The sequence below is a fragment of the Hydra vulgaris genome, chromosome 03 (assembly GCF_038396675.1).
Source record: "Hydra vulgaris chromosome 03, alternate assembly HydraT2T_AEP".
In the NCBI taxonomy this organism is placed as follows: Eukaryota; Metazoa; Cnidaria; class Hydrozoa; order Anthoathecata; family Hydridae; genus Hydra; species Hydra vulgaris.
In genome coordinates this window covers 54,157,771-54,172,658 of record NC_088922.1, presented here as the reverse complement: position 1 = coordinate 54,172,658, position 14,888 = coordinate 54,157,771, and the positions used below count along the sequence as shown (strand labels likewise).

The window sequence follows — 14,888 nt, the reverse complement described above, 5'->3', positions numbered from 1 at the left end:
ATACATAAGGTAGAAAATAAGATACATAAGAAAATATGGTCATGAACAAGTCTAGATATGAGTAAAATTAAAAATTTGTATATAGCGATACACTATTATAGAATTATATCAGAACAGGAAAATTGTTCTGAAGAACTGCTAACCATCATGTTAAGAGCTTACACAGTGAAAGATATTAATTTTCTATTAACTATAGCTTTGCAATTTAGTCAAAAACTAATTAATAAACTTCCAACAGTTATTAATGCATATTACCCATAATGACTCCTTATTGTGACATTGGGAGAGATATCAATAACATTGTTGTGAAACATTGGCATATTATTTATAATTTTATTTATAACGGGACTAACAAAGTCAATATACGAACTTTAGTTTTGACATTTTTGCTAACCACTGTTGGCAATAGTTCAAATATGAACTATTGCCCACAGCGCAATAACTCATATTTGTAAAAGCTTTTTTCACTTTTTTTTTTTCTTCTAAAAATAGATGTACACAACTTATGATTATAACTCAAAAAAACCGAGTTGTCAGAAGATAGTAGATTTTAAGATGAAAGTAAATAAATGTATTATAACTTTACTGAAAGTTCTCAATAACAACTAATAATTATTGATCAAAAGAAAAACACCATTTAAAAAAAAATAAAAAGTTTTTCTATAGATGATTTTTAAGATGTTAATTGAATTTGAATAATAAGCAAAACCTAAAATGCAAGTAAATGTTTTGCATGTAATTCTAATATGTAAATGTAAAGATTCTGTAAGTTAACTGATCTGTTTTCATTGAGCTTTTAAACAGAAAAATTTTCATTTTTAACTTTTGAAAAAAAAATTTCAACTTTAACAATTTAAACAAAAACTTTTAAATTTAACGTTGAAATAAATTATTCTTATAATTTAAATATAAGAAATTCTCCAAAAAAACTCTTAATATAACACAAAAACACAAGACATCTTACTTGAGTTATTCGAGTAAACCGCTGCTTGCATTTATGTATTATATAGCTTGGCCAATATATCAAATTTTTATCAATTTGCTCCATCGCACTTTCATAATTTCTTGCTAATTTGATTTTTTCCCAAAGTTTAGATGGTGTGTGTGCCCTTTCAATCGTCTTCATATATAGGTAGCACACTCCTAAATATAAAAACAAATATATATATATATATATACAAATTTTTAACTATAAAAATTTAAAATGTATAGACCATTATTCAATTCATATTTTCAAAAGCAAATTTTTTTTTTTTAATAAATTTTTTTCCAACAAGGCTACAATGCTGCAAGCAATCACTAATAAGAGTTAAGCACAGACCAAGATTAGACTTTTTCATATCTTAGAAGCTATTGAAAAAAAAAAAAAGTTTTGTCTATCATGGACATCTTTATTACTCCAATTAGAATGGAATAACTCAATAACTTTAAAAAGTTTCCCAGATACACCATATAAAGAGAGCTTATGGAAAGCTCTCTTTATATCTACCACCATGACAGAAGTAAAAAGAATAAAAAGCTTTTAATAAAAGTAATAGTCTTTCTCTTTTCATTTTTAACTAAATTTTTCCATAACATAAATTTTTTTTTTTGTTATTAGAGCTAACAAACCACAGGTAAAGGATCTGTGTTGATTGTCAAAGTGTGAGTCGTTGAACTCAAAATGAGATATTTTAAGTTTGTTAATTAACAATATGTCACGCTAATAATAATAAAGATGTTGAATGTCTTGTTAATAACAGTAAAAATAATGATTACACAATAGTTAGAGGGGTGATTTCTAGAGTTTAAAAATATTTTTGTAGTTTTCTGTGTTAATTATACTATTAAAGATTTTTCAAAAATCTATTATACTATTAAAGATTTTTCAAAAAAAGATCAAGAAAGATAAATATTTTGAGTTTAATTGCTAGCAGGATCAGTGGTTTGAGTATAGCCACGTGTGCAACTAAAAAATACATTCTGTAAAACTAATTTTAAGCAAAATTATACAAGATATGTCAAGAGTTGCCAGATGTCCGACTTTTACGTTACAACTATAAAAATAAAGATTTTTACTTTCTCCTTTGTAAAAGTCAGACATCTGGCAACATTAGATATGCTCTAAAAAACTTCCTTTTGATTTCTCTATATTTTCCCTACCAATAAATTAATTATTTGTAAAGATAAGATTTTAAGCAAAATTAAATAAAACTGCTACCCAATTACTGCTAGTACCCAATTAGTATTTATGTAAAAGTTGCTGCAGACTTAAAACTATTCCAAATCTTACAGGCAAACATCATGCTAATATATAAAGAAGGTTCACAAACAGATCCAGATAATTATTTTATGTGATATGATGGTTATTTATCAGCTCTTTTACAATCTCATGTGCCTAAATAACATGGATTTGTAAAATTAAAATCATGTGCAACTAATTTTCTAAGGGTGCTAGATATTATAACTAAAGCGCTTAATGACAGATGTGCAGTTTTATTGGTTCTCTTGGATTTCGCCAAAGCATTTGGTTGAATGTCTCACCGTCTGCCTAAACTCAAATGGGCTAGTTATTCTAACAAAAAAATGGTTTGTTTAAAAGACAGGAAGCAGCAAGAAGTGTTTTGCGCAAGTTCTACTCAGATTGAACTGATGTTTTGAATGGTATGCCTCATATTGTCATTAGATTTCTGCTGTTTTTTATTCTTGTAATTGATATGCCAGAGCTTGTTGGAAATTATTGTAATTTTTTGCTGATGATAGTCATCTAGTCACCAAATTAAAAAGTGTTCTTGATTTTGTCCATGTACAGACTGACCTCAATTAACTAAGCGAGTGATCTAGACTGTGTTGCATGGATTTCAGCACTAGCAAGTATAAAGTTTTAAAGTTTCATGTATCTTATATTCTATCTCAATCACTCTTTTTACATGGTAGATGCTGGAGGCTAATATAGTTTTAGGCTGATATGGTTTCAGTAATACTCAAGATATTCTTTAAAAACTGGAATGTGTATTTTTCTTAAACTCTGCGCACCAGTTTGGAGTCCATTCATTCCTCAGAAAGGATATTAAGCTGCCAGAATAGGTACAGAGGTGTGCTACCAAGTAACTGTCACAGCTGCAGAATCTGAACTAGAATCTAAAACACGTATGGCTAAGTTGGTTTTAACAACTTTATATGAACGCAGAATTTGAGGTGACTTAATCCAATAACTTAAAATTTCTAAGAACTATAAAATAGCAAATTGGCAAAACCTTCTCTCTGCCTATAAGCAGCTAATGGTCCAGTCGGTAGTCTAATTGGTCCACAGAGAGATTACCAGGAATATAATTTGCCTTAGAGTTGGTCAAAGAACTAAAAAATGACTATGATGAATGGATTCAATTCAACTGTTTGAAATGTTTGGACAAATGGACTCAATTCAATTGGCCTACTATAGCTGGGTCTTGATAGATTTCCAGCTCATAGAATTTTCTATTTTTTATTGTAGATAAACATCAAATTAATCTTTACGTAAAATAATATCAATATAATAAGTAACAGTAGCATACAACACCAAATAACTGAAGATGTAAAATAGTTGTAGCAGATTCAATAAAAATCCTAATAATACTTTAAAGCACTTTTACAAACAATGTGCTATAATAACAATACCCTCTTTTTCTCGAATTGTAGCATATCGACTGTTTGCTAATGGGCAAGATTGCCTGTTGCACAAACCAGAGACGTTATACTCATTTTTGCATAAAGTTGTAGTTTGAGTTCTAAAAAAAAAATATTTTCAAAAAGTAATAAAATATTTGAAAGTAAATATTTCTTTTGTAAATTTATTTTCATTTTAAAAACAAATATACAAAAAGATGAATATTAAATATTTTTCTATTATAAAAATATTTAAAATTATTTAGTTGTTTGTTTTAATAGAGTATTTACTTACATAGTTTTGTACTCTCATAAAAATGAAAAGATACATATTACTTTTTTAATAAAACATTTTTAAATACATATTTTTGATAACATTACAACTTAAATAAGATTAACTAACCATATTAACTAAATATTTGATTAAGATACTTAGTTCAATTAATTAACCAATAAATTTACTAGATTGAATAAAACTTAATTTAATTAACTAACTTTATTGGATTAATTAACAAATAATTTTAAATAATTATTCAAACTTAGTTTGATTAACTAACCAATAACTTTACATGATAAAACATAACACCACTTAATTAGCCAATAAAATAAACTTACTTTACTTTAAAAGAACAGAAACCTCTATTAATTAGTTGCCATATAACCTAAATAGAAAAATGAAAAATATATAATAAAAAATAACATAATAAAATATATAATATCAAAAATAACAAAATATTATTTCACACTAGTAATGATCGATCAATAATGACGCTCAATGATTCTACAATACTATTTTAAAATAATACAGTAAAAAAAGGTTTTTTTTGCTTAAAGTGATGTTTGATACTTGAACAAAGCCACTGTTATAAATTATATGCTATTATAAATTTATTTAAATGTAGTTATGTTGCTCTACAATTTTTTTGCATGTAGTTATGTTGCTTTACAATTTATTTGCATGTAGTTATGATGCTCTTCAATTTATTTGCATGTAGTTATGTTGCTCTACAAAAAACTCAAGAGTAATATTTAAATCTACCATGTGAAAAACTGTTTACGTACCAACATCTCATTCTGTTTGTTAAATATTGCTATTTGGTTTCCAAAAAAATGCTGTTGAAAATATTTATTTTCATATTATTGGTATAAATGAGCAAAGGTAAAACCTGAACTTCTCAAGAACTGTAAAGAGTTTCAAGTTTTCCAAATTTTCTTAAAAAAATATTATTTTATTTGAAAAAATATTATTTTATTTAAAAAAATAAGTTTGATGTATATTATTTGAACTAAACTGTTATAAAATTCAAAAAATTATATTTATTTGCTTTTAGTGAAAAGACTTTCATTACAGTGTGGTAAGAATAAGAGTTAACTTCTTTAAACATATGCAAAATTATAAACAGGATGATATTGTTGCTGCAAAGCAAAACTCAAGCTTTTTTTGGCAAAAATGACTTTTTTGGTTAAAAATATCCCTTAGGTGTGTAAAAAACATCTCACAATGTATGGGGCCAAAAATGATTAAATTTTGGACTTAATGAATAAAATTCAAATATCTTATGTCCAAAAAAAAATTTAAAGAGACATTTAAAACTATCTTTAGTCCATCTAAACTCAAGCAAGACTATCTTTATTTATTCATATCCAGTTTTTAAAATGTTTTCCTAAATTGAATTTAAAAAAAAAAAAAATCAAACTTATTAAGAACATGTTACTAAATATATCAGGTGATAGTTATTAAACAGTTAGTTATAACATTCTAAATATTATTCAGAATGCTAGAACTCATCACATGTAATAATTATTTTGCCACGGTAAAATAATTCAGAAAATTCTTAAAGGCTTTTATTCAAAAAAATATATTTATTTCTATGTATGAATTTTCAACTGTACAAAGTTAATTTGTTATTTTACATGCCTGATATTGCTAGTTAATTTGAAAATTTTATTTTTTTACGTTAATAGTATGGCATCAGTGATTGTTGCAACATGTATTTGTATTGATCAAGTTGATTAATATTTAATAGCAACAAAGCAGATTAGTTAAATATAATAAATATAGTACATTATATATTAGTTTATTAATTTATAGTAAATACTTACAGTAGTAAATAATAATTTTAAAGGGTAATTTATGCTTCATAGAAACTATACTTTTCTCTCATAAAATAATAAGAATAAAATTAATCACTAAAATGAGATGACTTCATTACATTTTACAGGATGCAGTAAATGGAGCAATACAGACCATGAATCATCAACAGCACTAATGAAAATTTTGAAACAAGCCTTAGACAATGGCAAAGATGTCTACTTAACATATAATGGAAATCATATTTTCAGCTGAACTTTTGAAAAAAACGGAATGTAAGATGTAATTTGTTGATATCAGGGGACATTGAATACAATTTATAAAGTGAAATGTAATTGCTACCAAAAGTTATTTTTAATGATTAGATTATTTTTAGTTAGTGCTACTGTCCACAGAGAGACAATACCTAATGGTTATGGAAGACTTTTTATAACAAAAGTAATGAAAAACTTTAATAAAAATCCAAATTTTGATGTTGATAAAACTAGTATTGGTGAAGTAATACTTTGAAACCTCAGTGTTTGTGAAAAATTTAAACCTGTAGAACTTGATAAGTTTGGTACTGAAGAACCTCAACTCTCTGTAATACAACCCAAAAAAAGAAGAAGGATCCATCATAACGGATTAGAAACATTAGGAAATTTAAAGTAAACACAGGACAGAGATTTCTTTATGTACTGAAGACTGGCCTGAATAAAGGAAAGGAAGTAGTGGTACAGGGTAAGGAAATGCGAAAAGGATGTGATAAGAAATGCTTGTTTCAGTGTGTAGAAAATCTTATGGAGTAATATCGTAATGAATTATTTGATTCATATTGATCAATGAAAAGTATAGATAAAAAATGCCAATACATTGTGGCAAGAGTAACAGAGGAAGAACCAAAATGAAGAAGGAAAAAGAAGCATGTGGGAAAAGAAAGAAACAGAAACCAAACATTTACATACAGTTTTCCATGCCAAGAAAATGATACTCTTGAAACACATATCTGTGTACCCATGTTTCTTAATACCCTGGGCATATCACAGCTGAAAGTAAAAACAGCAATGACAAAAAATAACTGCTACAGGGAGTGTCAAAAAAAAGGTTAAGGAGGTCAGCAAAAAATATTTTCTTGAGCTTATAAGGAAGAAAAGAAGAATAAAGCAATAAAAACACAGTTGATTGTTACTGCAGCTTTTGACTTGGAGCAAGTTCTTTTATCACCATATGGTACAACTGGAGCTTCTTATTATTCAAGATGTCTGCAAAATTATAACCTAATTGTTACAAAAATTGATTCTTTAAAGACATATTCATATTTGTGGAACAAAAATGAAAGGAAAAAAGCAAGCTGTGAAGTAAGTACAGGAGTATTTAAATTTATTGAATCTGAAAGCAAAAAAAAAGCAACACAGTTTATCTCTTCTGTGATTGATGTAGGGGCCAAAATCAAAATAGAATGACATAATGCTGTCAGATGCATTGACTCTATTCAAATTAAATTTAATTGGGCTTACATTCTATGTACCAGGACACAGAGTGAAAACAATGTTATCCACTCAATAATTGAAAAACAATATCTAAATTGAACAATATACACACACCTGTGAAATGGAAAACAACAATAGAACAAGCTTTAAAAAAAGCACTTGTGTATTAACTGTGTTAAATCATGATGATATAATAAATTTTAAAAATAAAAAAGCATTTCCAGCATACTCTGCAGTATTAGCAAACAAATGTTTTGAAATATCAAAGTAAACAAAAGCAAATGATCTAAACCAAAAAAAGTCTAAACCAAAAAAAGTCTAAACCAAAAAAAGTCTAAACCAAAAAAAAAGTCTAAACCAAAAAAAGTTATGTGAACCAAAAAAAGTTGGGCCAGTAAAAAAAGTCTAAACCAAAAAAAATGGGCCAGTATTGTAAAACTAAAAGTTTTTAAAGAAAACCCTGATATTCTTTACTTTAAATATAATTATAAAGAAGAATATAAAAGTTGTATTTTTCAAGCAAAAAGCACAGCTCACACAAAAGCAGAAGCAGATATACACTTAAAAAAGCTGAAGTATTTTGCACCAAGGTATTAATGCACTGAAAAAAAAGGATCTCTATTCCTTATGCAACAAAGGTTATCATCCAAAACAGCGTCATCATTTATACCAAAACCAAAATTTATAACTTTTTGTATTATTATTTTTAACTTACATATACTATTTATTATATACTGGCATATATTTATATATTTTTAAACTCTAATTTACTTCTAACAAGATTGCTAGCAACCACTATTAAATTATGAGTTACTTTAAAATAAAGGATAGGTTAAAATACTAGAAAATGGTTAACTTTAAAAATTGTAGGATAAAAAAAGAAAAACATGAAGATGGGGAAGAGTTAAAAAGCTTTTTTGATGTGCAAGGAAAAAAACTGGATTAATAAAAGTTTTTATAGTATGAAGAAACAGATACAGTTAAAGGATGCAACTTGCTCAATAAGAAACAAGCAAGAATGAGTTTTGGTTTATCGTAATAGAGATGATAGTTTGTTTGAGCATTGACCATGATTGTATTTGTAGAAAAACAAAAGAAATGTAACTTTACAACAACGGAAGAGTGGCTCAAGCTTGGCATAAAGCAGGTCTAACTACATTTACAATGTGCTTTTAGATTTTGTCTGCGAGTAAGAGGGTTGTTATTCGTCAATATAGGAATGCCAACAATATTACAATATTTTATTGTAATAAATAAATGATTTTTGCCTAAAAAAAATGAGGAATTAAAGTCCAGAATTTACCCCCACAAACCACTGCAAGCCTTAGGCTGTTACAGAAGAGAGATCAGATTAAAAACCACCTTCTTGTTCTAAGCAATCAAAAAATGAAGATTTTTTTAAAGACAAGAGTTTAAAGTTGAGTTGTCAGCAAATAGAGCCACTTTAGATGTAAAATTTTCATAAAGATTGATATTGCAGATAAGAAACAATACAGGAGCAAAGATAGAACCTTGTGTTACCCTTAAAGTTACTTGAAATAAAGAAGAGTGTAGGCCATCAAGAATAACTATAATACAGCAGTTAGAAAGAAATAGTTTAATAATCTCAAAACTTTTTATATAAAGAAATTAATAACAGAGTGAAGACTAATTGTGGAATAGCTGGAGAGGTCAAAGTGTTTTCTAGAGCTTTGAAAAATTGGAACCACTTATTTAGCACTTTTTAAAAGTTTAGCAAAACTGAAGAGAGTTCTGGAGAACACTTTTTAAGAATATGATGGAAATCTTGTCTGAAGCACAAACTGTAGAAGTGTTTAATTGAGAATTAACTTTAGCATTAGAAGTCATAGTGATTTTGATGTTTAACAATAAGTTAATCTGTTTAACTGGCAGGAAGATGTGGCCATTAGATTCAAGAGTTAAATTAGAGTAAGATTTTTTTGCAAAAAACTCTGCCTTATTCTGGGGAGAAGTAAAAAGACCCATAAATTAGAGATTAAATATTAGACTTACTTAGTTAATGACAATGTTGAAGACTTACTAAAAGTCTCTAGAACCTAACATCTGAGATAAAAAACAAGATTTAGTAAACTGAGAATAACAGAGCTTAACAACAGACAGGACCTTTTTACATTGGTTTCTCGGAATAATAAAGGGACATTTGTTCTTAAGAGAGATGTTCTTGTAAAAAAGATGAAAAAAATAATTAATGTTTAATAAAGCAACTGGTCAAGATGGTGAAAAATGTGGAGTAGAATGAGGCTTGACTTAAAATTAAAGAGTAGGAACAAAAGCTTCCAAATTTTTAGTCTAGAAGGTAAAAAAAACTTCCAAGATGTGCTTTATGCATACATAATATGGGTATAAACATATATGTTTGCTATTTATTTAGATGCTGGCAAACAATATCCTTTCATATTTATATAAACTTTAGTATTAATAAGGTGTAGTATTTGCCGAAAGAGAAGATGATCAAATGGATGTGTGGTGTGACTCTAGCAAGACAAGAAAATGAGGCATAGTCTCAGACAGATTAGAAAAAAATTTTGTCCGTCTTATCGGATAACATTTGTTATAGAAGATTTAAGTGATTTAGGTATCAGCATGTAGAGAGGTAGCAGCTTTGGGAGAAAATAATAGTGGTAGAAGTACAAAAACTTGAACAGAGTGCCTTATATATTGTATGAATGAGGTTTAGTTAAGGAAAGAAAATGCTCTAGATTGTTTATATTAGAGAAACAGCATAAAAGAATAAGGCTAAAGACTGATGATGATGATGATGATGATGATGATGATGATGATGATGATGATGATGATGATGATGATGATGATGATGATGATGATGATGATGATGATGATGATGATGATGATGATGATGATGATGATCATGATCATGATGATCATGATGATGATGACTATGATGTTGATCATATAGATTTTTATATATGAATATATATACAAAATATAACATGAATTTTGAATAAAGAAAATATATTTTAGGATATATAATTGTTTATGCAGCCCCAGTCACAAATTCAGCCCCGGCTATATTTTATCAAACCTGGCCCCGGCCCCAGTCAAATATTACCCCCGGTCAATTACTACAAGTCAGTTGCATGGATGACAATATCAAAAATAAAATCAAAACAACATCCCAAAAATTATAACAAAGGAAACCATCAAATAATTGAAAAAGATTCTATATAGCCTGTTTCCATCAGCTAAGAAAATGAAAAGTACACAACTGGCAGAAGCTAAATATTAAAAAATGACCGTTTTTATAATGAAACCTTTGTTACATGTATTGCTTGTTTTATTTTGCTTATTTTAAAAGTGTTTTTCAAGTTCATTAGATGTTAATAATTCCATCACTAAATGATTAGTTTTAAAAACTATCCATTTGTTTAGTTAATAATGGTTAAGTTTTTAAACTTCTTTTTGCATAAGTTTCATTATCATTAGCACTAATTAATTAACTTAATAAAATGATAGAGAATTAAATACTTGAATAAAATGTATGGACTTAAGATATTTAATTTGTAGAGTTCTCCATACTTAAGATCCTTTTAAGACTATCTAATGTCGAGATGGTTAAATTGCTTAAACTTTTTTTGAATTTGCTATAAACAGACTGAAAACAATTAGGTTTAACTCTAAAGATCAAACGCAGTGATAAATTAGAACTTTAAATGTCTTTTTCTCAGAACAGCAAAAGCGGACTTTGTTTTGATGTTTTGCAGCGGCGATATAGGTGATTCATCATCTTTAGCTAAACAAATCTCAATTTTTGTTTTGTTCTAACCTACTAAAGATTTTTTTGCGGTGGTCTACTTTTTTACGGCAAAAAAAAAAAAGTATATTTGTTAAAACATAATTTTAAAACTAAAAAGTATTTCAAATTCTCTAAATCAGTATTAATGGCTTTGACATTTAAAATTTTCCGATTCAAAAGCCTGATTGACATGATTCCAACATAATAGCTTTTATATTTGCACTTACTGAATCAATTATTTGATTGGTCAAATTTATCTGTTCAAACATAAAATCAGATTGTAATTTTGATACTGGTATCATTTTAATTTTCACCTTTGGACCCCTGTTTAAACAAACAGCCATAATCCTTTACAGTGTTTTGGACAATTCTACTGGGTTATCCTCTAATCTACCAAAAATAGTTACACCATGGTAAAGAAATCTTTTTTAACATATATTTCATTGTGTAGTATGATACATAATTTCTGCTTATCTAAAAGAAAATTAAATATTGAATAAATCTATTTTCATTAATATTTGAAATTTTTGCAGTAATTCGAGTGAGTGTTGAAATAGGCAAAAGTTGATAATCATTTCTTAAGCAATTATATAAATATTGAAAAATATACAAAAGAGTGTGTAACTATTTCAGGTGTATAACGTTTACCTCCAATTGTTTTTGGTTCAATTACTGAAATATTTTGTATAATTACTTCTTTTTATTGTCCATTTTCAAGGAGCTTAAAAAATAAAGATCTGATCAAACTTAGACCAGATGTCAACAGTTATGATTCCGATCACAGTTAAACTAGAAATGTTACACTTAGACCCATAATGAAATGTTTCAAAGGTAAGATTTTCATAAATTTTAGGTACAAAAACACATATTCCATTAAAAAATTGTGAAGACTCTATAACAACATAGCAATCAACCATAAACAATATAACAGGATATTGATGATCACTGCTATTGATAAACTTGTTTTTGATGTTACAAAAAGTAGCTTTATCTCTTTTAAGAAATGTGTCTAGTTCATATATATCATCATATAGCTCATCATATATCATCATATATCACCATATATCATTAAATATCATCATATATCATCATATATCATCATATAGCTCATATATATCATCATCTAAAATACTTCTAATGCCACTAGATAATTTGATTCTATCTTCTTTTTTTTTTTTTTTATGATTCTATTTTAGATTCTTGATTTTTGATTCTAATGCCACAAGATCTTTTGATAATTCTTTCAGTTAGATTAGCAGTTGGAATCTGAGATAAAGGTACTCCCAGCCAAACAGAAAGAGCATTTTTTTGTTAACATTTTCTTCCACGCACTATAACTGTACCAAAATTTGGAGGCCAGTATAATTTACAGATTATAGTATACTTGGATAACAACCAAATTAGTTGGGAGTAGCTTTTATCCATTTTTCATGCTCAACATTATCACTTGGAAACCAATACACTGATATTTTATTAACATCACTAGATATTTTGTTTTTTCACTTTTATAGTTGTGACAACCATACACACTTCATTTATTTGGCATGATGATTTAATCTAAATTTTATAAATATACTATTTGCTTTAAAATAAATCTGAAACTCCATGTTTAAACTCTATAAGTTTATTAACATATTATATAACATTACTTAAAAATATATCATATATGATATGACATTTTATCTGGTCTGAACGTGGAGGAGTAATTCTTAATTGCTGTAAAAAGCCAGGCCTTTAAAAAAAAATCTGGTTGCACAATAAACTGGCCTGTAGTAAAGAACGCTAAGACTGGCACTGAATTTTTTTTCATAAAAAGTAGAGAAAAGGCCATCTTATCTAAGGTAGCTATCCAGAGTTTTTTAAATACTGCCTACTTTTAAAATTTCATATTATTTAATTAAAAGACTTTTTAATAAATTTATAAATAAAAGCAGTTGATGGCAAGGATTCAAGTACAATTGTTAATTGTACTTGAATCCTTGCCATCCAGTATAAATAAAATTACATTTACATTGCATATATTTTTTGTAAATCAGTATAAATAGATTAATGCTTACACAGCATATAATTCTATAACATTAAAAAAAAAAAAATTTTAAACAAAATATAAAAACCTCATCATGCTGCATATTAGATGACTTTAATTTTTGACTGAAAAAAAGAGAAATAAAATAATTAAAATAAAATTGGCAAAATCCAAGGAAACATAAGATTTTAACAAATTTATTAAACGTTTTTTAATATTAGGGCATGCTTGCAAGATTTTAAAATTTTTGTTAGAAATATGCATGCAAAATGATTTGGTGGCTATTTTAACCATACTCAAGTTTTAATGTTTTGATTAAAGTTCTAAACTAAACCTTTTATCCATACTAAAGTTTTGTAAGAAAGTATGTACCCACCAAGCAGCATAAAGACATTTTGAGCATTTTCACTAATAGATCAATATTTTATGATACATAGCGCAAGTACACCCTTATGAGCAATGTTACATCTTAATGAGTCAAAGTTAAAGAGATAAAGTTATAGTCTAACTAAAACTCAATAAATTTTCTCAGGTAAAGATTATCAAAAAAGTTGATAAATGCTTAGCTTCCAGTTGAAAAATAAGTCATATTAGCATCTCCCATATTATATTAACTCAGTTCAAATTAAAAATAAAAAAATGACCAGCAAGCAGCTGTCTTCATCTAAATGTTTTTTTTAATTTAAGTACTCAAGTGTACTTAAATTGTGAACTTAAATTGTCAAATTTAGCTAAATGCCAGTTTTTAGAATTTGTGACTAATTTCTTCTGGGGATTATAGAAATCTGTATGCACATTTAATAAATTTTATTGTATAAATTAAGTTTGCTATTCCAGTGGAATTTATAAATTACAGTTAAAAATATAATTAACATGGTTATAGAGCTTAGTTTGAGTTTATGATATTATTTATGATAGTCATTTTGTAATATACACTTTATAATGTACATTTTATTTATAATTTAATAAGTTATACATTATACTGTAAATGTATATTCTATAAAAGGGTGTAGATTAGTTTTATAATATAAAATCATATATTCACTTTATAAATTGTTCCAATTCTGTTAAAACAAAGTTATCATAACTTATTAGATAAACTCAATAACTTTTATGCTTAAATAAAGAATAATGTCTTGATATAAATAGATTATTATAAGTATAACATATTATAAAATATTATAAATGCGGCTTATTTATAATACTTTATATCGTGCAAATCAACAAATAGTATTTACAAAACTTTGTTATACTTTATATGTTTTATAGTACATTATACATTATTATATAAATATATTAATTTATAGTAATACATTAGCAAATTGATTTTTTGAAAATTTTGATATTTTAAAAAATCATAACATAACCGCGAAATCATTAACTTAAATACAAAATAATATTTTTAAATGATAGAATATTGTTCTAGTTAAAAAAAAAAATTGTCAAAGAAATGAAAATTAGCTAATGAATTTAGAAAATGGCTGCTAAATCCTAGTTTATAGAGGCTACAGCTTTATATCTATAGACAAAATACAGAATATATATCTTATATATCTATATATCTTATATATAGATATATATCTTATATATATAATATTATATATATCTATATAATATAATATTTATATATCTTATATATAGATATATAAAATATATAAATATATATCTTATATATCTATATATCTTATAGACTTATAGACAAAATACAGGATATATACATCTTTGCATCTACAGACAAAATACACGTTAGGGCTATTTAACTTAAACCGTACCAATTTGGGAGGATTCAAAAGCACGTTTTACAACCTAATGTTTACGTTTGGTGTTGTATTAAAAAAGTTAGCCGTTAAAAAAGTTTACAAACAGCGGATATTGGAACAGAGTGTGCCAAAATACCAAAAAATC

The 14,888-nt window shown here is 26.8% G+C and overlaps 2 protein-coding genes across 2 annotated transcripts in view; one reads left to right on the top strand and one right to left on the bottom strand.

Moving 5' to 3' along the window:
* Positions 1 to 13,123, bottom strand: part of LOC136078268 (protein MAK16 homolog) — a 33,800-nt gene extending 20,677 nt beyond the window's left edge. The window contains exons 1-4 of the mRNA XM_065793694.1: positions 13,072 to 13,123; positions 4,240 to 4,286; positions 3,637 to 3,746; positions 965 to 1,143 (exon numbers count right to left, since the gene is read on the bottom strand). Coding sequence (XP_065649766.1) covers positions 965 to 1,143; positions 3,637 to 3,746; positions 4,240 to 4,286; positions 13,072 to 13,086 — 351 coding nt within the window. The 5' untranslated portion in view covers positions 13,087 to 13,123. The remainder of the gene's footprint in view (positions 1 to 964; positions 1,144 to 3,636; positions 3,747 to 4,239; positions 4,287 to 13,071) is intronic.
* The window catches only part of LOC100212397 (two pore potassium channel protein sup-9), a 57,313-nt gene that overhangs the window by 12,424 nt on the left and 30,001 nt on the right, over positions 1 to 14,888 (top strand). The gene's annotated exons all lie outside the window — the stretch shown is intronic.